The following is a 22599-nucleotide window of genomic DNA, read 5'->3' as shown; positions in this document are numbered from 1 at the left end:
GAGGAAAAGCAGGAGGGTGGGTCTAAAAATTAATCTGCAGAAAACTAAAGTAATGTTTAACAGTCTCGGAAGAGAACAGCAGTTTACGATAGGTAGCGAGGCACTGGAAGTCGTAAGGGAATACATCTACTTAGGGCAGGTAGTGACCACAGATCCGGATCATGAGACTGAAATAATCAGAAGAATAAGAATGGGCTGGGGTGCGTTTGGCAGGAATTCTCAGATCATGAACAGCAGGTTGCCATTATCGCTCAAAAGAAAAGTGTATAACAGCTGTGTCTTACCAGTACTCGCCTACAGGGCAGAAACCTGGAGGCTTACGAAAAGGGTTCTACTTAAATTGAGGACTACCGCAATGAGCTATGGAAAGAAGAATGATGGGTGTAACGTTAAGGGATAAGAAAGGAGCAGATTGGGTGAGGGAACAAACGTGAGTATATGACATCTTAGTTGAAATCAAGAAAAAGAAATGGGCATGGGCATGACATGTAATGAGGTGGGAAGATAACCGATGGTCATTAAGGGTTACGGACTGGATTCCAAGTGAAGGGAAGCGTAGCAGGGGACGTCAGAAAGTTAGGTGGGCGGATGTGATTAAGAAGTTAGCAGGGACAACATGGCCACAATTAGTACATGAACGGGGTAGTTGGAGAAGTATGGGAGAGGCCTTTGCCCTGCAGTGGGTGTAGCCAGGCTGCTGCTGATGATGATGGTCCATATTGCCTCCGCTCCTCTCTTTGGTGTTCGACGATTTCATTAGGTGTAGAAGAGGGCTCATCACTCGGGATGTGGAGGTCGCAGCGGAAGTAGTGGCCAAACGTAGACGCTGCTGAGCTTGATCCTGTAAGCACCGATTTTGCCCCGCTCCCTACTTCAACTGAGGCTGTAGCTGCTTTGGCCCCTCTACGCCGCTACTACAGCACAATAGAAGGCACCAGCCTATTGGTTGTGCATCATTTAGACCATGTTGAGGACGCAATAGTTAAGCACATGGCTGCCAATAAGAAGCAGGCTACACTACTGCAGTACTTTCAGCCAAAGAAATCGATACAGTGGAATCTCGGTGATACAAATCTCAAGAGGCGACGAATATATTCATATCACCCCACAACTCGTATCACCCAAAAAACGAGAGAAAAACAAGTTTTAGACAGGAGGTCCACGTACACGGGATTTATTTCCATGGAAAGAAGTGCCAGATGTCCGCTTGCGTCTTCTTTACCGCCAGGTCAGCCACCAAAGAATTTTGGAAAAAAAACAAAAAAGAAGAACTGAGCAGATGCGTTCTTGCGCAGTCTTTGATGCAAACACGCGCCGCAGAATGTCAAGTGCGTGCATTGTTTCTGCTGCCATTGGCAGCTGATCATTGCAGCTGTTTAGTTATCTTCGTCATCGCTGCTTGAGACTGACTTGCGGCGTGTCCACATCATCCACAATGTTTGCGACACTTCACAGACTGCAAGCTGCGAGGTCGTCATCTGCGGTCATGAAGTCATTCGTAGAACACTCCATGCCAAGAAGGTCCCATTTTTTAATCTGGACCGAATTTGGGTCTTGTGAAAAGGCGGCCACACGGGATTTGAAAATGCCACACTTGCTGAAGCAGTTAGCAATTGTCGTAGGCAACACGTGATGCCAAGCCATTGCAATAAAGTGTAGGGCATCCAGAAGATTGATTTGCAGGTTTGCATCCTTGCAGTCGGTTTTTGCCAGGATACGTCGCACCAACAAGCTTTTATAATGACGCTTGACATTCTTGATAATGCCAGCATCAAGCGGCTGCAAGTTACTGGTGGCATTTGCTGGCAAAAATACAATTTTCACGCTCTGCAGCGTCATTTCTTTTGGGTGTGCTGGGCACTGCTCTAAAATCGAAACGCTCTTTGTTTTGGCTAGACATCTTCCTATCCAGGTAGGTAGCAAACTCCAAAAACAGTGACGCATAATCCACACTTTTTTGTTAGCTTTATATATGCAAGCTAACCGCCAGGCTACCTTGAAGCATCGCGGCTTCTGTGATTTGCCCATGACTGTCAGCTGCATCTTCTCTGATCCGTCAGCATTGCAGCAGAACAGCAGTCACGCACTGCTTGCTCTTCTGCCCGCCCTGACAGGCTTCAACATTAAAATACACTCTTCTCGGGCTGCAGGTTCTAAAAAAGTCCAGCCTCGTCCACATTGAAAATGTCTTGAGCTTCATAGCCCTATATTAACGCTGGCAGTGTTGCTTCCATCCAACCTTCAACAGCGGAGGCGTCGACCTTCTTAGCTTCGCCGCAGACTGTCTTGTACGCAAGGCCATGCCTGGCTTTAAACCTGTGCATTCATCCTCCGGAGACCTGAAAACCTTCAATGTCGTGTGAAATTGCTACGTCCATGGCTTTTTCATGTAGTACTTTACCGCCAATGCTGACGCCAGCTGCTGCCACTTCTTTAAATCACATCAGAAGAAATTATTCTAACTTGAGATGATGGGAAGTTTTAGCCTCCTTTTTGTTGATGCCAAAGCACTGCACACTAAGCATGATTTGGTCGCGCTGACTAACAAGGGTTTATAGAGTAGACGGCGCTAGGCCTAACTCCTTGCCGAGGTCTGCGCGCATTTTATTCGGCTCCTCATCCACTTTCTTCAAAATTTATAGTTTTTCTTTAAAAGAGAGTGCCTTCTGCTACCGTGCCGTCGCACCTTTGGAGGCTGATATGGCTCTTGAGGAATGATGCTTGTGAACAGACGTGCGTTTGTGCAGGCAAAATGGCGAGCATACTCAATGCCAGAAACTAGGGGGAACGGTTGATTGCCACCACGGCCGCAGCCAGTGGAAATGAAAGGGACAGCAAGAAGGTAGGTAGAGGGAAATAAAAGATGGGAGGGGTCAGAGAGAACGAACACGCATAGAGGGGGTGAAATGCTCTGTTCGTTAGAAGCAGCACCTTGCCCATCGCTACTGTAAACACGCCAAGAGGTGGAATACCGTCGGCCAGGGAGGACTGATTGCTTTTGAGCCCGCGTGCAACCCCGGCCGCAAAGAAAATCCAGACTCGTCTGGCCTCCTGCCCACGCCGCTGTCGGCTGCTCGTTGCGTATTCGTATCACCCACACCGGAGTCATGAATGTGTATGCATAATCTGAAATTTTTGACATTATATACAATGATACAATGCACTTTGGCCGGGGAATTTTAAAAATTTGTATCACAACAAAATCTGTATCAGCCGAATTCATATCACCGAGATTCCACTGTATTTTGAGCGAAGCTTCAAGTGAGTATTTACTGCGCCACGATTAGTTCATTGATTGATTTGTACAAGTTCTTTATGCATTTTTTACGCGATTTCATATATTGAATTCTGGCTATATCGACCTATTCCGCGATTGCCGCACTGCTCTATATATCGAGGTTCGGCTGTACAGTTAAACCTCGTTAACACGTACCCGCTTAATGTGTAATTGCGGTTTAAACAGTCACGAAGATACCCCCACCCAGCCCCCATTGGACCCCTTGTATTGGCTGACCACTTAAGCCACAGCCGCTCAGTGCGCACCAAACGGTTAGTGCACGCTATTTTCTTTCTTGTTCTACGCGCACAGGCACAAAATAGGCAAAATCTCATGTGTGCAGACGTTAGATTCTCGAGTTACGACACCTGGACGACGGCCGCCAGCAATAGTGACGTTTAAACATGGACACCATGACATAGTTCCTGCTCATACAGTTGTTGCCGATTGCAGCGCACAAAAGCACGGCCTCCGAGATTCGCTTCCGGTAATGCGAAGCTGCCAGTAGGAGTGCAGATTCACTGTCACCGTCGAACCCAATCCAATCCAAGTAATAACTGTGCAGAAGCACATTTAAAAGAAATGCATAGGCATTTCTATGCTTGTCCAACGAGAAAAATGTCCCTCTGTCTGTCCGTCCCATAAGACGACCGATTTCAAGATAAAATCCGCAGCAGCGAGCGACAGTACCTTCACGCTGCCTGCAGCTTCAACGCGAATGAGGCAGCGAGAACACAGCACGTACAAAGCTCTCGGCACAAGCCGCACCCTGTCCCTTTCGCAGATCCGCTTTCAAGATGTGCCACCGGTGTACGTTTGATCACGGTTCATAATGGTTTGACGCGGATGGATAAGATGCAAATGAGCGATAACAGCTGATAATGATTGGAACGTCATCAGTGCACCGGGCGCTGTCACCTGTAGTACTTTGCTTGCGTTATCAATGCACCTTGCACCGCCGTGCACATCAGTTCGTGTCGCCGCAGCAATGTCGTTTGTTTGTACTGGCCGGATCAAGTTTCATAACATTGATAATGACACCGGGCTGTGTGGAGATGAGCAAGTGGCACAATGCTTGCATACTCAGGCAACTCCCAGAGAAGTTCCTGCGTGAGTTTTTTTTTTCTTTATTTCGCCAGTGTGTTTGCAGTCATTGTGCTGTCGTGGTGTTCAACGATCTTTGCTGCAGTATGTCGCGTTTATGTTATCGAGAAGTCGATATTGTTACATCTGCGGAATCTTCGGTGTAATGATTGGGGTCAGGCGTGAAATAGATGGTAGCTGGCCCATGCCGTCGTCCAACTCATTCATGCTGAGGCTGTTGTTGAAGGAACAGTTGTTCTCATTGAGAACGAGGAATATGGGATTTATTTACAGTAGCTACATGAGAACGTTACAGTTCATCAGTCTAGCATGACTGAAAGAGAATGCACACCGAACAGCCGACAACGGCAGCGTAAATACACTCTGTCCTCCCTAGATCTTTAGGTGAGGGAAAATGGCCGTTCAACCTTCGACCAATGCGGAGTCACCGTAGACGACCCACCTTTGAGGGGGAGGGTTTACACACTCACTTCCGCAGTTTTCACTGACCACACCAAGGTGAGAGGGTTTTCGCGGACACGGGTCCTGCCCTGAGCAGGTGTCTTTTGCAGATCTGGCACCTTGGTCTGGCACCGACTCTGGCACCTTGGTGCCAGAGTCGACCGCGCAGACAGTGGCCGCCGCGTCTGTCCATTGACTGACGACTTCTAAGACCTGTGAGACGGTGCCGCAAAACACCTTCTTCCAGGAGTTCCCTGTTCCAAACAAACCGTAACAGTGACAGCGAATCCACTAACAATACTTGGTCTGCCGACTGTGTCCAGGCATACCGGCGCCGCTTGCTTGGGGACACGGCGTATTGTCGTCCTTACAAAGCCAGTTGCCGCAGCAGACATGCTGGCGCCATCGGGTTGTTGACGAGGCGCATTGTTATTTTCACAAAGCAAGTCATCGCAGTGGGTCGGGCAGAGTTCAACGGTCGCTTCCCCAAAGTTCGCCAGTCCCCGCAGGTCGAACGTAACATCGCATAGCGACATTATCGCCGTTGCACCTCACCCATATTCAAGTGAAAGTGATGACAACAATGACAATGCGGAAGTGGACAGCAGTCCTTCATTATCTGACGCGGCGCGTGCTTTGAACATCATGCGAGCTTTCGCAGAGAAGCATGGCCTCGTGGATAAACACGCTAGCGACCTTACCGAGTTCGAAGATGTTGCGGCAAGGCCACCATGGCAGCAAGTGAAGATTGCTGATTTTTTGCTGCCTAACCACAAATAAAGCTGGTCTGAGTGTGTGTGTTTGAGAGCATCATGACGTAGTTCATTTCCGGCCAGTAAGCAGCTTCTAAACTGGCATTGGCGGTTAAATCGTACATTGTTTAGTGCGTACCTATACGTTGCTCCTGCCTGACTACGTATTAATGAGGTTTGACTTATTAATGGCTTCTTCAGGGCAGCATGTTGTTTCTGCAAGTCATGTAGCACCCATGGACTACTGGGTGAGCAGGTCTGAGTGCACTGTTGTGCTAACAGTGCGGCTGATAAAGGCATGCCGAGTTCCGTCTGCCGACGCGGCTGCCTTGGAGTTTGTTGTCAATGATGTCGGCTCTTGCACCTAGCTTTTTGTGCTCTGTTTACACATTCTTTAGGCATTTTCCATATTCAAAAGGTATTCGAGCGCAGCCTTCCACGTCAAATTTGCCAAAGCGGTGCGTTTGTTTACATCGACATCTACAGCCATGGATCATTGTTAGTTTCAAATATTGTGGAAAATGAGCATCACTGATATGAAATAAGGTCAATATGTAGCAAAACTTACATATCTATGCATATGGGCCAGATTGTTCTAGTGTTCCTGTATATGCTCCCGCAGGGAGCAGAGTTGCGCATAACCTTTCCGGCGCCGCTCGCACCGCTATTGGCCGAGCGTTAAAAACTGACGTCAAATGATCCGCGCCGCTGCGAAGCCAACTTTACAGGCGCATCGCCGACTCATGCGAACTCGTCGTTTCCGTCAGTACCATCGCCATTGCAATCAGTGGACCGTCGATCGTGCGTTCAGAGGAGCAGCTAGAAGCTCTTGCATCTTGAATCTTTTTCTACTTGCACACTTGCATTTGCTGCTACTAAATAGTAAGCACTACTAAATAGTAAGTATTACTAAATAGTAATAGTAAATAAAAGTAAGCTTTGCTTAAAATGTGCGCATGTCAACATTTGAAATGTGCTTAAATCTGTGTCTGCACCGCACGTATCGAAAACGTGCAGCTGTTGTGAACGATGGTCAGTGATAAATGGCGCTCTGTTAACGGTCACTGACATAACTGCAGGCACGATAGCTCTCTTGGCGACGGTCATAATTCGGCTGCTTTCGGCAGCCAAAATGCGCTAAGTGTCCATCTTACGTGTGTGAAGTTTTAAACACTCTTTAAAACATTTCTTGCTTTCTGACCATGATAACACAACTTCATATGCGTGCTGAAAATCATTGCACCGCTTTTTGTGGCAACGTACTGCGCGTTTGCGAGCGAACTTTGGAGCTGTTCGAGCCACGGGAGTATATTATTTTGGGGAATCGAAGGCGGCCCTACCCCCTATTTGTACGTTCGTGTGGGTGTTTGTATATGCGTGTTTACATAGGTACATACAAAGTTTCGGTTGGTTGGAAGCCCACCCCCTCCGACTGCACGAATGACTCAATCGAGCGTAGCCTGTATTAAGAAGTGCCCTTTGCTAAGCGCCTGCGAACAATTGGCGCTTGTAGCTCGCGACCACTAGAGAAAAAGGCAGAACACCGCGCGGCATTTGGCTCCTGCGCACGTGAGGGGTGGCTTCGCTGCAGAGCTGGATCACGGCGGCGGACCTATGCGCAACTCTGCTCCCTGCGGGAGCATATACAGGAACACTAGATTGTTCCACCCTGAGACGAGTCAATATGTGCAGCCGAGCCACTTAAACAACGGCAACTGTGATCCAGACAAATATATTATGGGCTGTTATTAATGTTTCTCGCTTTTCTTTAACTTCATCATACTTACAGTTTGCATATTCCATACAGTATCATTAGAGAATACTGTGCTCGGCATAAGCACTCATTCATAACCCACATAGTTATCACGCAAAAACGCGGATGCCACCGACAAACTGTTGGTAACTAAGTGAAATGGTTGTTTATGCTGCTGTACCAAATAAACTGCATCTTGTTTCCCGTTTGACGAAGAAGTAAACATTGCTTCTCTGAAGTGTGTCACCATAACAACACATACAGGCCCACCTATTTCCATAGCGAATGTGGCCGGCAGTTTTCGGGAACGAAGATCGGCACAGTGCTGTGTAGCCGCGTGTTGTGTACGCGCCGTGTGAAGTAAAGAATAGTTTATATCAAATCGTTATAGTGCCACAACTGGACAATAAAAACAGTTTCATTCATCGTAACCACTTCATTTTACATTCAGGTCCACTGGTAGCAGGTGCACGAACTCGGCGGGGCCAGGCCTAGTCCTACCTTCACTAAACAGGATCAACCTTGGCTCAAACTTCACGTGCACAGCTTGAAAGGATTGAAGCTTGAGCATTTCAACTTCGAAGCCATGTTTCGGCATTTTGAGTGTGAATAATTATATATACAAGCAAAGGGGCAGCGGCTAGCACATTATCGGTTCAACGGCCGATTGCGTGGGGTTCATTCGAACGCTGTCGTAGCCCATCACACTATGACAACTCATGCCCATTGGTTGTGTCGTTGTTGACCTGTTATGAGAAAATGGTATCAGCAACACACTGCGCTGAATAGTTGGTCAATTGTTGATGTCAGCGTCTTGTCAGTCTCGTTGGTCTCGTATCTACCCAGTGTTACTGCACTGCATGCAAGTCAGGCACACGCTGCCACCACCAGCAAGAGAGGGCCGATGCTGCAAGAAGACTTCGTCAGCAACGTGATATATTTAAAGTGTTGCCCAAGTGTAACGCAGGGGTTTTTCGATAAATTTATTAGCCATCAATGCCACGTGGCAACTACGGGGTTCACGGTGCTGTCCAGACGAAGCCCTAGCCGCTTTCTGCTTTAAAGTGGAGTTGCAGTTTTACGCTATGCATGTTTTCAGGAGCGCACCGACGCTGATCAAGCTACCAGTGGAGTTCCAACGTAGTACATGGCATGCGTGTTTGCTGCAGTGTGTGTCCACACACATTTACTTCCCCCCCCAAGAGGGAAAGAAAATGGAAAGGATGCGCAGCGGTGCACGCATCCCTTCCAAAGCGTACGAAGACTAATATGCTAGGGTAGGGGCGTATGCGCCATCGCGCCCTGAAAAAAGCGGATTGTGCTGCAGCGACGGCTATCAAACGTCTACTAACTTGGTTATTTATGTGTGCTAGGTCTAGCCCTAGGAGTGTTAGCCAGCGTCACTCAGAGCCAAGGTGGGCAGATGTCGAACATCCTTTTTTTACTTGGTGGTGTCATGTAACACGTCATCTTAGGAGAGCGGGCATGTGGCTAATAAAGCCTCACATGCTACCTAATGGCATCACGGCTGCCAGATTTAATAGTGTGACAGGTTTTCCAGCTGCAAGATCCCAAGCGAACAAAAAAAAGGCACGAGGTATGCACCATCGAAAGCAGTAGGCCCTACCACAACAGTTTTTCTGCAGCACTCGCCCGCCTATGTCACATGAAAATGATGGCATGCACTCAGTTTCCACTACTAGTACCAGTACCAGCAAATCTACCTGCGTGCCGTTGCACATTGCCATTCCCAGGTACTATTACCGCAAGTCCTATTGTGGCAGGCATCTTCACCTATCTGTTTCGTAATGCATGTAGCATAATGCCGTTTGAAGTGCACTGATGCCGCAATGATTTTCACCAAGTGGGCACGTCATGCCTCCCACCAAAATGCCCTGACCAAAGGAGCACGAAAGTAAGCTTGCTGAAGGTGCAAAAACAAAATGAGTATCAGGCCACTCAGGCTCCACCAGCTCGGCACGCATCAGCGCCGCCTCGTGATACAATTCGCACAACACTTATCATTACATAGTTGTCAACTACAGTAATCGTCTGCCAAATGTTTTAGACTTCAGATTGTACATTCTCCTGGTTGGCAAGTTTTTTCTCGAGTTTCCTCCCATAACACATGAACGAGGCTCTACTGCATTTCTGTGGTGGCGTTACTGAAGATGTTTGTGTTCAATGGGTTTTGACCGGAGTTCAAATGTCCTAGGCTCCTTCACCATGTGGTTAACCCCTAAATAAAAAAAAAAAAAGGTGGGCTAGGGGACATCCGTACCAAAATAGTAGTTCCCGCCTTCTGCTCATTTCCCAGCAAACTGTGTTTCTCACCTCCATAGCATGCCCAGTGGATGGGAGTAAAACCCCGGAGATCGGCAAGTCGGTCAGGGCCTTCCCCATCAGGGCCATGGCGTAGCAGCATCGACAGGACAGCGCCATTGCCCACTGCTGCTGCTAGGTGCAGTGGGGTCTTGCCCATGTTGTCACGCAACAAGACAGTTGCACCCTCCTTCAGCAGCTTGCGCATGCATTCCTCACTGCCTCCAAAAGCCTGCATGAGACACCAAGCGAGAGAGAGAATTGAGCTTCCGGACCCAATTTCTCGCCTAGAGAACCCAACACCACAACTGTACATTCGAAACACTATGTAGCTCCATCCAGCATGACAATTTACTGCCAGTGATTTTCTGTGCACTTCTTTAGAATCAAGCTTGGCACTACTGCTGCAGGATTATTAAGCATTGGGTACATGACTGACTTTCTTTTACTACACTGCACTATATCATAAAAACAGAAAAGCAATTCACAAGAAGCTATTTCAATGACTCCAAACGAACAACTTCTTCGCACTTTGTTACTTAGTAAACAATCTCAACACAATGTTTGTCGCATGCTGAAATATAAAAGCTGCTGCACAGCTAATTCAGCACCCACCGCAGTCCAATAAATTTTGCAATCTTAAAAAGGAGGGGAAGTGGTTCACAATCGCAATTTGCACAAGTTGCAGCTGTAGCTGTGCACATGTTACACTGGCAATAATGGCTCCTTTGTTCCAGACTACGGCAAGTTCGTGAGTGCACATATCTAGACAAAACAAGGTGCAACTCACTATAAACATTGCTGGCCGATGGCTGGTGGAATATGCTTGGCAGTAATGCACATGAATGCTGGCTGCTTAATTTTGATAGTCCCAGATCAAATTTGGCCTAATTTTAGGAGTGCAATCATGGAAAAAAAAAAAATCAGAGACACTTGCATAATATGTCTTTGTGCTGCTGCACATAGTGGCTCACACAAAAGTCAAGACCACACTGCACCCAGTAACCCACAAAGCAGGTCTTGTATGCTTACTCCGTAAAACAGGGCTGTCCTCCGGGACATGTCTTCAGCATCTACAGCAGCACCATGTCTCAGCAGTAGCTCCACACAGTCAGTGTGACCCTTCAAGACAGCCAGCATCAGAGGAGTCCTAGACAGAGGGGCAAGGAACATGTATACAGAGCACCTGATGCCTACCTATTTTCCATGAGTTCCGGTTTGATCAAATACTTTTTCACCATTAATATTAGCTACCAGATATATCCGACCATAAGCTGGCCTTACCGAAAAGCCTCAAAAAGTGCACTCGTTCTCACTGTCCTGATGCACATCATCCACCATAACTGTTCTCGCCCAAATCAATTCCATAGAAAACACAAAAGCCCAAGAACAAATTATTTTGGTGATGCAGAAGGCTCATGAATTGAAACCTTGGTTCAGATTTCCATATGAGCTATACCTAATTTGAGTTAAACCACCAAATGTTTTTTTTTTTAATATTTGTTTCCTTGGTTTACACTAATCTGTGGACAAAGGGCCCAAAGTTTAAAATGTGTTCATTTCAGTTCTTCAGTGCAGATACTTGCCTGTTGCTAGCGTCTCTTGTGTTGGCGGCATCAGATCCTTTGGCACTATGAAGAAGGATCTCAAGGCACTCTGTCTGACCTGAGGCGGCTGCAACAAAGCCCAATTTGAACAAAGAAAAGGACCTTGCATCTACCCATACATCAAATCAGGCCATCAACAGTCTGGCAGGCTGCACAAAAGAGTCTGCATGAGATTCCAGCGAAACACAGGCTAATATATACTCACTGTAACAATACCTACTGTTTAGCCAAAAAAAAAAAAAAACACCAGACAAAATTTGAAGATTTAGATTTAAAATTAGTTGAAGAGCATAGTCTCTAGAGGGCCACAGTTGTAATTTGCATGTTGACATGTGCCCGCATATCCCGAACATACATATTCCACAATTTCCAAGTCAATCCAGAAAATAGTGTGTGCCAACACCTCCAGACTAGGGAATAGATGTGTAAGGCCTATATGGCCTTTTATAAAACATCTCCGAATATCCACACAACAGCAATCTTAATCCAGGTGTCTGCTTCTGTAATCATGGCAGCTTTAGTCTTTAGTTGCGGCTCAGCACAAGCATTTAAGAAATTCAAGATGCCGTGGTTCTCTCCGAGACTGCAGTTGCATAATTCATGGTTGCATGGCTCATAAGCGACACCTATAAGTCACTACTTCAAAGCCTTAAGCACAGTGCAGGGGCAAAGTTGGTGTAGAATGCTGATGAAGTTAACACAGACATCTTCAAAGGCTGTATCCAAAAAGCCTTTTCTAGTGAAAACAGCCGCCTTGAAATGTGTCTCTACATGCCACACCAAGCTCAATTTGGCGCATTCATCAATCTTCATTAACTACTCAAGGAACAAGGGTTTTACGTGGGACAATAAATTCTTTTTCTCGTAATAAATTAATGCCTTCGAAGATGTCACAAAAGCTTCTGTAGCCATGAAAAGACAAGTACAAATGTAAAATATTGGGATGTGAACAGTAACAAATGCCTTTCATGCATAATTACATGGAAGTGCAACCTGTAATAGCTCTGTAGCCTGTTTCTAAGTATGGAGTAGTGAGGAGCGTACTCTTTGGAGCCGTGATTACGCAGCTGTTGCAAACGCAGGTGACCCTGGCAACGAAACAATGAATTCGGATAGTTTCACATCGTTTGCTTTTAAATTTTTTACCAATGTACGCACTACTTTTAGAGTAAGCATTGCGTGGCTTGTAGGCCAAGTGAGGTCAGCTGAAAGCTTTGTATTCTTCTCATGGCAGACTCGAAGAGGGATGCTCTCACCAGCAGCATGAACCGGGGTTGCCCCAGTGCGAGGGTTGCTCCCCAGCGGCTGGGCTCCATGCAGCAGCAACAAGCGCAGGCACTGAGTTCGACCCAACAGGGCACTCAGGGCCAGTGGGCTCCAGCCCTGCTCTTCTTCGGCACACTCCAGCATGTCTTCCATGCATCCGACTGACAGCAACGCTTGGAGACAATCGCTGTGTCCACCCACCGCCTGTCATATATATGGAAACATCACAGCAACGTGATCTCTGCCAGTGGTTTTTCATGAGGAAGTCTTACTACAAGAGCTCCCGACCTACATATCATCATCATCATCGTCGTCATAATCATCAGCTTGTTTTACGTCCACTGCAGGATGAAGGCCTCTCCCTGCGATCTCCAATTACGCCTGTCCTGAGCCAATTGATTCCTAATAGTGCCCGCGAATTTCCTAATTTCATTGCTACACCTAGTCTTCTATCGTCCTCGACTGCGTTTCCCTTTTCTTGGTACCCATTCTGTAACCCTAATGGTCCAATGGTTGTCTAACCGGTGCATTACATGACCTACACACTTGAATATAAGATGTACACACTTGAAAACAAAGCAATCATTTTGCTTAACATCCTCCGAAATTTTGATGATGTTTGCTGCATTTAAAAAAAGAAGGAAAAAAAACATCTACCGACCATTGCAAGCATATTCCTGATTCAGGCCACTAATATATCGAAGAAAAATAGCTGAAAATGAGCAAAACAGAGATGTCAACTTACAAGTGTAGTAAAACAAAAAAAAAGTAACACAATTTTGTGAACTGCATCTACTGGGATCGCTAAGATGGACAAAATTAATGTAACATACACAAGCGAAACAGTGCATAATCTTGAGTAGGAGCCGCACCCGTGTGTAGGCCATGTCCCCAACTTGCCCACCCAAAATTTGGAAAAAGAAATACATTGCAACCGAAAAGCTTTTGCATTCAGTGCACTGGTGCCAAGCACGTGCATCAGCGAATATTGGACTGCAGCATACTTTTGTGTACCACTCGTAGATGCCAAGAGCTGCACTTTGACCTCTGAGGTGCTCTAGTGTGAAGTGCATGGCCATGACTGTTTCCTCCGTGTTCCTCCATGTCACTGCGCAAGTCGCCGGCCACATTTATTTCTTTGTGCGGTTAGTTTTTGCAGCCAGCTCAGCCAACCATCCAGCTGATCTGTCAGCTGCTGCCGGGAGTCCGCAATGGTGAGCCCGCAACAACTTCGGCATCGATAACAAGTGTATACGTCGACAGTTGAAACACACATGGGACCTCCCAGTAACAAACGAATCATATAAAGCTGATTCACTTTGTTCACTACACTTCTTTTAAGGGCAGGCACAATGAACGAGTGGACAGAAAGTAGAGGCGCAAGGCCCACTTAGCATACTTCATTATTTTTGCTTTTTAGTGCTTTTTCCTGTATTCACTGCCTTTTATATTTTTTTCATCCACTTAATATAATGGACACTAAAATTAAGATTGCCGTAGCCTGTTGTACTTAGCAGCACAAGTGGCGCTGTACACACTTGGAGCCAAGCGTAATGAAAGGTTCCAGATAAAAACTTTTGTTGATAATGAACACTTCATAAAATATCATCAACATTTTTGGTGGTTTTGACTGCTATACTGATATAACTTGACAATTAATTCCCAACTTACCGCAAGATGAAGAGGTGAAAGCCCACTGTGAGACTTTGTTCTTCTGACTTCTTCAGCATTCATCACAGATAAAAGCTGCACGATACACATGAAACTTGTTCACGCAAGAGATGTGAAAAAAGTGTGCACAAAAAGAATTATGACTTGGCTGACAGATTTCTTTACTCATGTAGGTGTGGCAGCATAACCAAACACAAGCAAGAGCTAAATAAGTAATTCAGAATTATACTAGTGGCAAAGACATGCTAGCATACCTTTATACTCTAAAGCATGCATACCAAGCTTGCTTGCTTATCTACTAATTCCTCCAGGACAACTACCATAGCACATTGGTTAAAAAAGCACCTTTAAGCAGGCTTGAAAATGCTTTAAACATAGTTGAAAGGACTTTACTTGTTAGCTATTTATTACCTTAAGGCAATGTTTAAGTTGTCAGTGGTTTCATATCAGGCATCTTTGAGAGACTGGCAAATGTTCCAAAGACAGTACTGCAGAGATAAAAGGCAACTTTTTCTGCAATGCATAATTCCCACTGGCTAATAAGTTATTACCAGTAACATAATTTTATTATAATCACCAAGATATGTGTCAAGAATACATATATTGACTCACATTCTGTAAGGCAAAATAAAAGCCAGCCTTTGCACATGATCCAGAATATTGTGTGTTCAGTAGTACTTGCAACATGTGAGCCATGGCAGGAGAACTAGAGTCGACCTAATCATACTAATGTGCGAGGCCCTCAAGGAAAATGTGGAAATGGTTTTGCCGTTATAACAATGCCGCATGAACTCCTGTGCTTTCCGCATTCTGTCTTCTTTGGATGCACTGTGCTCATATTGCTGCTCTGTTGGCCAGTGTATTAAGTAGACCTCTGTTAATTAGATTTTTCAGCTAATATGATCCTGGCTGAAGGTCACGGCTGGCGTTCATGCATTCCTATGGGCCCAAGCTCTTTTACTTCGATCCTAAAATTGGCCTTTTCCAGATAATTAGAATTTGAGCTGTCTATGGTGACCCTAAACATCTATTTTCGGCCTGCCTGAGGAAGATTTTTCAAGCAATAAACCGCATTTCACGATGTCTGAATACCTGATACTAACAGCACTTTTTCTTATTTTTTTTTTTAGAAACAACTGGGCCGAAAGTTTCTTGCGCCGTGCAGTTGAAGACGGCACCAGAACAGTCGTATGCTTTATTGCATAACATGAATATATTACAACGAAGCTGACTTTAGAAAACCGGCCATCATTGTGCAAAACATTGTTTCTTGCCCATTTTTCTTGGTACAAACTAGGGTGCACATTCTATTTCTACTATGTTCGGAGCTTTATTGTCAGTTCTATGTTAACGAGATAGCGTTGAGCCTGTGTCGCAGAAAATCCAGTGTCAGTGTCGGACGTCGTTTCGGCGAAAAAATTTTCAGACCACCCAAACTCAGGCCCTCCATGTGACACAAAGAATTCACTGAACTAATTGTATTTCTCAAGCTAAAATGTAAACCAGCCAGCCACAGTGTCCACCATTTGTGTGAGCCAGCACACGGTGTTGTTGCTGACCTTCTGGTAGACTTTCTTGGAAAAGGACACTCTCTGTTTATGGACAATTGTCACACAAGTCCAGTGCTCTTTGAATTTCTGCAGAGCAACAGAACAAATGCATGCGGAATTGTGCATATCAACAGGAAGGGCCTACCCTCTTTCAAAAAGAAGTTGAAGAAGGGTGAAATACAAAGCTTCCACGAAAACACTCTGCTTGCCTTGAAATGGTGCGACAAGCACGAAGTCACTATGTTGACAACAATGCATGGACCGGAGATGCAAGATTCCAATAAAGTGGACAGAGCGACCGGAGAAATAAAGAAAAAGCCTGCATGTGTACTTGAATCCACGAAGAAAATCGGACTCGTCGACAGAGTAGACATGCAGCTGAGCTTCAGTGAAAGCATCAGGAAAACTCTGAAGTGGAACAAGAAGTTCTTTTTTCACCTGCTCGATATGACACTGCTGAACGCATTTATTCTATACGCGCCGTGCACGCCGATGGACGTGCCACTGGTGGCGGCCTTGCGCAGAACACGCGGGAGAGGAGCCTGGCGCGTGCTGTAGTTTGTTGTGTCATTGATCGTGGTTCTCTGTCTTACTCACGTTTTTAGAGCAAGATAGGCACCATTCGCATGTGTGGGGTGGCCAAAGCTTCAGGGAATGTTGAAGAAGAATTGTTGCAGGGTGGGGGGCTCAAATAACGGTGAAAACGTGCCGGCGATACGGTTCTAATCATTCCCGGCAAAGCCTCATCAGCGGGAGTAACGGTAGCAAAAATGGATCGTCGCTTCGAAGGGAAATTTCTTGTTCTCATCCTTTCCTTTGTCTCGTCGGTGTTTTTTTTTCACTCGATCATAGTTAGACACGTGAGCAACGAAGTTTGTCTGCAGTGCAGCATGAGGTTTAAAGGCATTTCGCTAAAGTTCGGAATACTGTTTGCCGTTTATATTGTTTTCCGCTTCTTTACCGCGTTGCGCTAGCTAGGCAGCACGACTGCACGAGCGCATTGCGCTGTATGTTAAAGCTACTAAAGTTTGCAAGAACTGAAATTGTTGGTTTCATGTGGCGCGGTAAATCCTCGCACCAGCTGTGGCGCACTTCATGTTTTTACATCTATTTTATGCGTGGCTTCGCACATGTTTAACTGTTGCTAGTTGCTCCATGCATAACTCTTGTCGATTCTTTTGAGCTGCGAAGTTTTCACCCTGCCTTGTTTGCAAAGGGTATAAATCACGCTGTGTCTTATCGGAATGATACCAAGGAAGTGCTTCTTTAACAGCTTTATTCTTTTCACCCGAGGGCATCTTAGATATTGTTTGCGTTTTTGGAAATGTGTTTAGAAAATAGGTAGTTCAGGGCGAGAATTGCTTATAGCTGCTGCATATGGTATTTTTGTTCCATTTCTCGCTGAAAAGTTCGCGTCCCGTTTGGGAAGTCATCACACCTCGATGCTGCCTGAGCAAACTTAACACGCCGAGTGATTTGTTTGTTTCACAACGTAGTCCCTTGTTGCATGTGACTTTTGTACTCAACTGAATTCTTTCTTATACTTTATGCTGCAGACAACTAAACCGGGCTTTGCCGCCAGCGCTCATCTACTTAGACTGGCGCTGCTCTGCCTTTAAATATATCATGTGGCACCTCTCTCTAGTAATATAAAAAAGTACTGAAAAGTTAACAATAAAATTCAAACAGCGCTAAACGACAGGACCAGAATGAGGAGAAGACAAACACGGCGCTGATTTTATTTTATAGTTACCATGCAACACCAACTCGCCCAATCCGCTGCCCTTCCGAAAAGTTAGTCTTTCGCTTTGTACGTTTCCAAGCAGCTCCCTTGGGGAATCTAAAATTGCACAAACTGCAGCAGGAACGGTAGTTAATCGGCGTATGCAGCAGAATTGCATCGGCGGTACAGCACTAGCACGTGCTTTTATTAACCCGTGTGTTTGGTGACTTGGTTGGCTAGTGTACGCGTTTCCATCAATAAATTGGCAATTAGTCTTCTTGAGGCGACTTCGACTGCAGTTATTCAGCGATGTCACATGTATTCATCGGCAGAAAAATCACAACGGCATATGCAGAGATTGCACCGTGCGGATTTGTTTGATATAAGCCTGCACCAACGACGGGTGCTTATTATTCAGGTACAGAAGCAGCATTGCGGCAAGGGTAGAATAAAGAAAACCATCGAGAGATCGCATCACTCAACAAAATTTATCGGCTAGTCAACATAAGCTCCACGTCATGTAAATGGGGTTCATGGCGTTTGTCTGCGGGACACACCTTGCACGTATGTGGACCATGTTGTCCCAAACACCGGTAACATCGTGTTCATACCCGCTCGCACAGAGGTGAGCATCTTCCCTACAGCTGTCACCGCAGAAGAAGCAGCCTGGCATCCAAACAAAGGAGAAATCGCAGCCGCGAACTTCAACCTTCCTTGCTGAAAAGGGTTGTCGTCTGCTACTGCTCCCGCGTGTACTGTTGGAAGCGTCGGCTAGGTGGCTTTCAGTGGCGCCTCTATAGGCGGTGCACGAGGCGTATACCGCGAGAGAACTGGCACCCCAGTAAAGCTTGCTGTGTTTAGAAAGAGAGTCGCTACCCAAATATTGGAACTGTACCAAACCCAAATCCAACGACCAAGGCGCGGAAGACGAACCACAGACAAACCGCTGTGACTGACAGCGCACCAGTTCCCAGAGAGGGTGCCTCAGATCTTTGCCCAAGGCAGCCGCAAGCACAGAAGATGTCATGTGTGTGCCAACCAAACCCAAATCGGCGCGTGACTTGTCGCTCCAAGGGAAGAACAGACACGCGCTTTAGGTGTGCAGACTGCGATAAGGTGCTGTGCATAGACCCGTGCTTTAAGGAGTACCGCACCCTGAAATACTATTGAACATTTTGCAGTTCTGAGTTATGCCAACACCAAAATACTGTTCCTAATTTTTTTTACTATTTATTCCAGAATTTATACATTTTGTACATTCAAGATCCGCAATAAAGTAATTTGACCACCTGGGAAAGTTTTTCTCAAAATAATCTGACCCTCAAAGGGTTAAAGTGAAATAAAAAGAAATGCTTCTTTTGTAAGGACGATCTGGAAGGAGGGGGGGAATGCATTTGTCATGACATTCTTAGAATATTCAGCGGCGATGGTTGCCATCCACCACTGAGCCCAACAAGGGGATGCTACGAGGTTAGGAACATACCTGTAGACGTCAGCTATACAACACCGCTATAACCTAACATATGTACCCAAGGCTGGGCAGATACCCACGGTTAACCCCTGCTGCCTGGAAAATGAGAAGTAAAATGAAGCGAGTAGAAGACAGGAAAGATTCAAAGTGAGAGAGAAAGACGAAGATTGGAGAGGGAAACAGGACGAGGCAACTACAGATCCGGGGGTGCCGTCTACGTGAAGCGAAGGTCAAAGAGGTGTGTTGCCACCACAGAGGGGCCGTAAAGGTTCAAACACCCGGCATTCACTCAAACCCCAAGATCCCCTTTTCCCCGGACATAGCTAAGCCGCGCACGGTTACACGCAGGAGGGCCCAACCCTTGTGTGCTCGGGTATGTGGTGTCGCAACACACCAAATGCCTGCTCATACAGACACCCCTGTGGGGTGTCCCGGCTACATGTTTTTCGTTACTTTCGTTACAGCTACTATGCTTGTAGTGGGCGGAAACACATAAAATGAACCTGCACAGCTACACAATGTAGACACTTTGCACAGCTGTATGGTTTATGAGGGCCCACATCATGAAACATAGCGTATGGCCGCCATATTTCCGACACTGCTTCTGCAATATGCAAAGCCAGAAGCGCGTCGCTTTATGCCTATCACAGATGCCACAACTGGAAGCTACGAATTATGCGGATGGATGCACACAAGCATTTCAAATTATCCAGTGTAATTGTCATTGCAAATTACAGGACTGCACAAATTCTAGGAATTAAACGAATTTCCAAATAAATGAGATTGAATTATTCAGGTTTGCCTGCAAATAAAGGAGATTGCGTTTGTTTAGCTAAATAAAGTGCAAGTGAAGGCTACTCGCAGTTGTAAGTGGGGTCAAGTGTCCTGCAGCGGCAAGGTGGTGCAAGGCCCCGAAGCCCCTGCTGTCCTGTGTCGCAGGCTGGGCCCCTTGCTCGAGCAGGAGGGTCAGGGACCGCCCTTCGGGGTCGCCAGATGCTGATGCCACCAGCAGTGCCGTGCGTCCCTCGCCATCTGCCCGGTCGACGTCTGAGCCAAGTGCAAGCAGGGCGCTCAGGCAGCCACCGCCCTGCTGCTGCTGCTCAGGCCCACCTCCAGCACTGTAGTGCAGGGGAAGCCTGGAAAGTGCAAAAGTGCAGCGCCGGTGCACAATAGTCTTTAATCCCACTGCCCTAACCCTTCAGAGGACAACAGATGTTGGACCACATAAAAAGCATAGTTCCCGATAATGCAGATGCAGAATGGCTTAGTTGAAGAATATTACATTTGAAGTATGAGGATATGAGTCCCCAAAAAATTGCAAGAACAAGTTTCTAATACAGAAACACAACAAACCAATAAACATAATAATAAAGATATAATAATAATAATAAAAAACATCATTACTGCTTGCTGAAAATGTCGCAGAACCTGGAACATACATTGCCCATGTTTTATACCTACATATGTATAATTTTACTAGAGCCATCCTAGGCGTGTCCCTTTGTATAGTCAAATTTCGATAATTCTAACATGAAAGGGCCAGAAAGTTAGTTCAAACTAAATGGAGTTTGAATTAGGGGAAGCTCAGTGAATGGAGGATTTATGTGCAGTGCTGCGTTAGGCACCGCACGTGCACTGAGCTAACATAAAAAGAATGAGTTCCAAAAGTCTGGTTTCAAGACAGTGTGGGGTGTGCTGCAATGAAGCCACACTTCTGGGCAAAATTTGCATGTAACCCACACCTTGACTTTACTGTTACTTTATTTCAATTTTTGGTACAGGTTATATGCATCATAATATGGCACTTCCAATTGGAGAAGGGAGCAGTAGCTGGCGCACAACTGCACTGCCAGGTCGGAAGTGCCACTGCACAAGTTGGCATGCTGCTAAGAACATGGTTGGTGGTGTGATATCTGAATTAACTGCTACAAATGCTTACACATAATTTTGACAACCAGCATAAATTCTAATAAACTGGAAGTTCAAATTACACCGGCTCAAATTAATGAGATTCCACCGTGCAACCATAGAACCCCTCATACATTTTTCCCAAGACTGCAAGAAAAAAATTTTGTACCTGAGAAAGGTTTTATGCGAACATATTAAAATCATGCAAATGAGCTGTTAACAGGATGTCTACCAAGTTGACATATCCGAATTCCCTGAGTTTTCCAGGTTTTCCCTGAGTGCCTTTGCAAAATTATCTGAGTGACACAGAACCTTGTTTTATGAGTTTTCCAGGTTTTCCCTGAGTGCCTTTGCAAAATTATCTGAGTGACACAGAACCTTGTTTTATCTCAAGACGGGCTGACACAATGTTGTCCAATGTAGTCACTCTCAAGTAAGCATGTCAAAAAAAAAAAAAAGAATGGCTGAATTCAGTTTGAATAGGAAGGAGTAGTGTTTATTTTATTCAAAAAGAAACAGAAGGGAGGGGTCAGTAAAATGTATAGCAAATAAAATATCTTCGAAAGAAATGGTAAAGCCCATTGCAAATCAAGCCGAAGATTTTCAAATATGAATAAAAATAGATGCATAAAGAAGCAAACATTTTCGTATATGAGCCATTTATGTCAGCTCATAGCAAGCTCATTGGTATGAGGCCCGGACTTTGTCGCAAGTGAGAGTCTTTCTCAGCAGCTGGAAAGTCAACCTCAACTGTCCTGACATACTCTCAGCCCGCGCACAATGCCTCAGTGTTGCATTTCACTGCTTTAAAGAGTTTATTTTGGTTTGGATGAGGGAGACCTGCACTTCTGCGTCAGCCAACACTTTGCTTTTTGAGCTCAAGCTCCTTCAAAGAAGCGGCGGCACGCTTCCATTCCCTGTTCATTCCTCACTGTGTCAGTCCTTTCTGTTCTCGTCTTCCTTCCGCTGCGCAGTCGCCCCATGGACCATTTGAAGCATCCTCTTAGTCAGTTGCACAGACAACATCCGATTTTTCAGACACCCCAGAGGCCGCGAAAACTTTTGACAAACCGGACATTTCAAAAATGGGAGGATGAAAAAAAATTGAATGCATGTCTTTTACTGATCTTGAGGGCTCAAAATTGCCACAAACACATCCGAAATAGCTCTGAAGGACAGCCATTACACTTATTAGGCATATCGGTGCTCGTACTGCGACAGGAGATGGCAGGTGCAGGCGTGTATAACTAAGGAATATGTACTGTGTCCCGTGAAAATTGCCCCTTCCCATGCTTTTTATGCTTCACCGCGTAACATATCTGTAATGAGGCAAAGCTGACTTTCGGAACCCGGCATTATGCAACACGCCGTGCTTTCCGACCTCCGAAGCCAATCGCCAGTACCAGAAAGGCGGAGTCGGTGCCACTGCAGACAGCAGCGAATCCTTTCAATAAAAAACACGGCCCCAAACGGCAAGAAACTTAAAGGGACCCTGAAATGATTTTGACGATTTTCTACAAACGTGCTGAGTCGTTAGAGTAGGTCCTTCTGATCATTAATTGACACATCTAAGTGCTCCGCATAAAGCGTGTAATTTATTATAAGGTTTTAAAAATGCACATCGCTGCCGATCGCAGCACACTGCTCGGCGGAATTTTAAGCCGCTCCTACTCATATGACGGAAATCGGCCATATGACCTCAGTGGGGCGAGCTATCCGATTAGCTGACCAGGCGCGTGATCGATAACTTTTCC

The 22599-nt window shown here is 45.8% G+C and overlaps 1 protein-coding gene across 4 annotated transcripts in view; it reads right to left on the bottom strand.

Moving 5' to 3' along the window:
* LOC126541645 (uncharacterized) overlaps positions 1-22599 on the bottom strand; it is a 129466-nt gene that overhangs the window by 63702 nt on the left and 43165 nt on the right. For all 4 annotated transcript variants that reach the window (XM_055076807.2, XM_050188502.3, XM_055076805.2 and 1 more), the window contains 6 exons: positions 19800-20073; positions 14194-14268; positions 12513-12726; positions 11236-11323; positions 10682-10799; positions 9662-9881 (listed from right to left, as the gene is read on the bottom strand). In XM_055076807.2, the coding sequence (XP_054932782.1) occupies positions 9662-9881; positions 10682-10799; positions 11236-11323; positions 12513-12726; positions 14194-14268; positions 19800-20073 (989 nt within the window). The remainder of the gene's footprint in view (positions 1-9661; positions 9882-10681; positions 10800-11235; positions 11324-12512; positions 12727-14193; positions 14269-19799; positions 20074-22599) is intronic.

This window comes from Dermacentor andersoni, chromosome 2 (genome assembly GCF_023375885.2).
Source record: "Dermacentor andersoni chromosome 2, qqDerAnde1_hic_scaffold, whole genome shotgun sequence".
Taxonomy (NCBI): domain Eukaryota; kingdom Metazoa; phylum Arthropoda; class Arachnida; order Ixodida; family Ixodidae; genus Dermacentor; species Dermacentor andersoni.
This window is presented reverse-complemented; position numbering and strand designations above follow the sequence as displayed.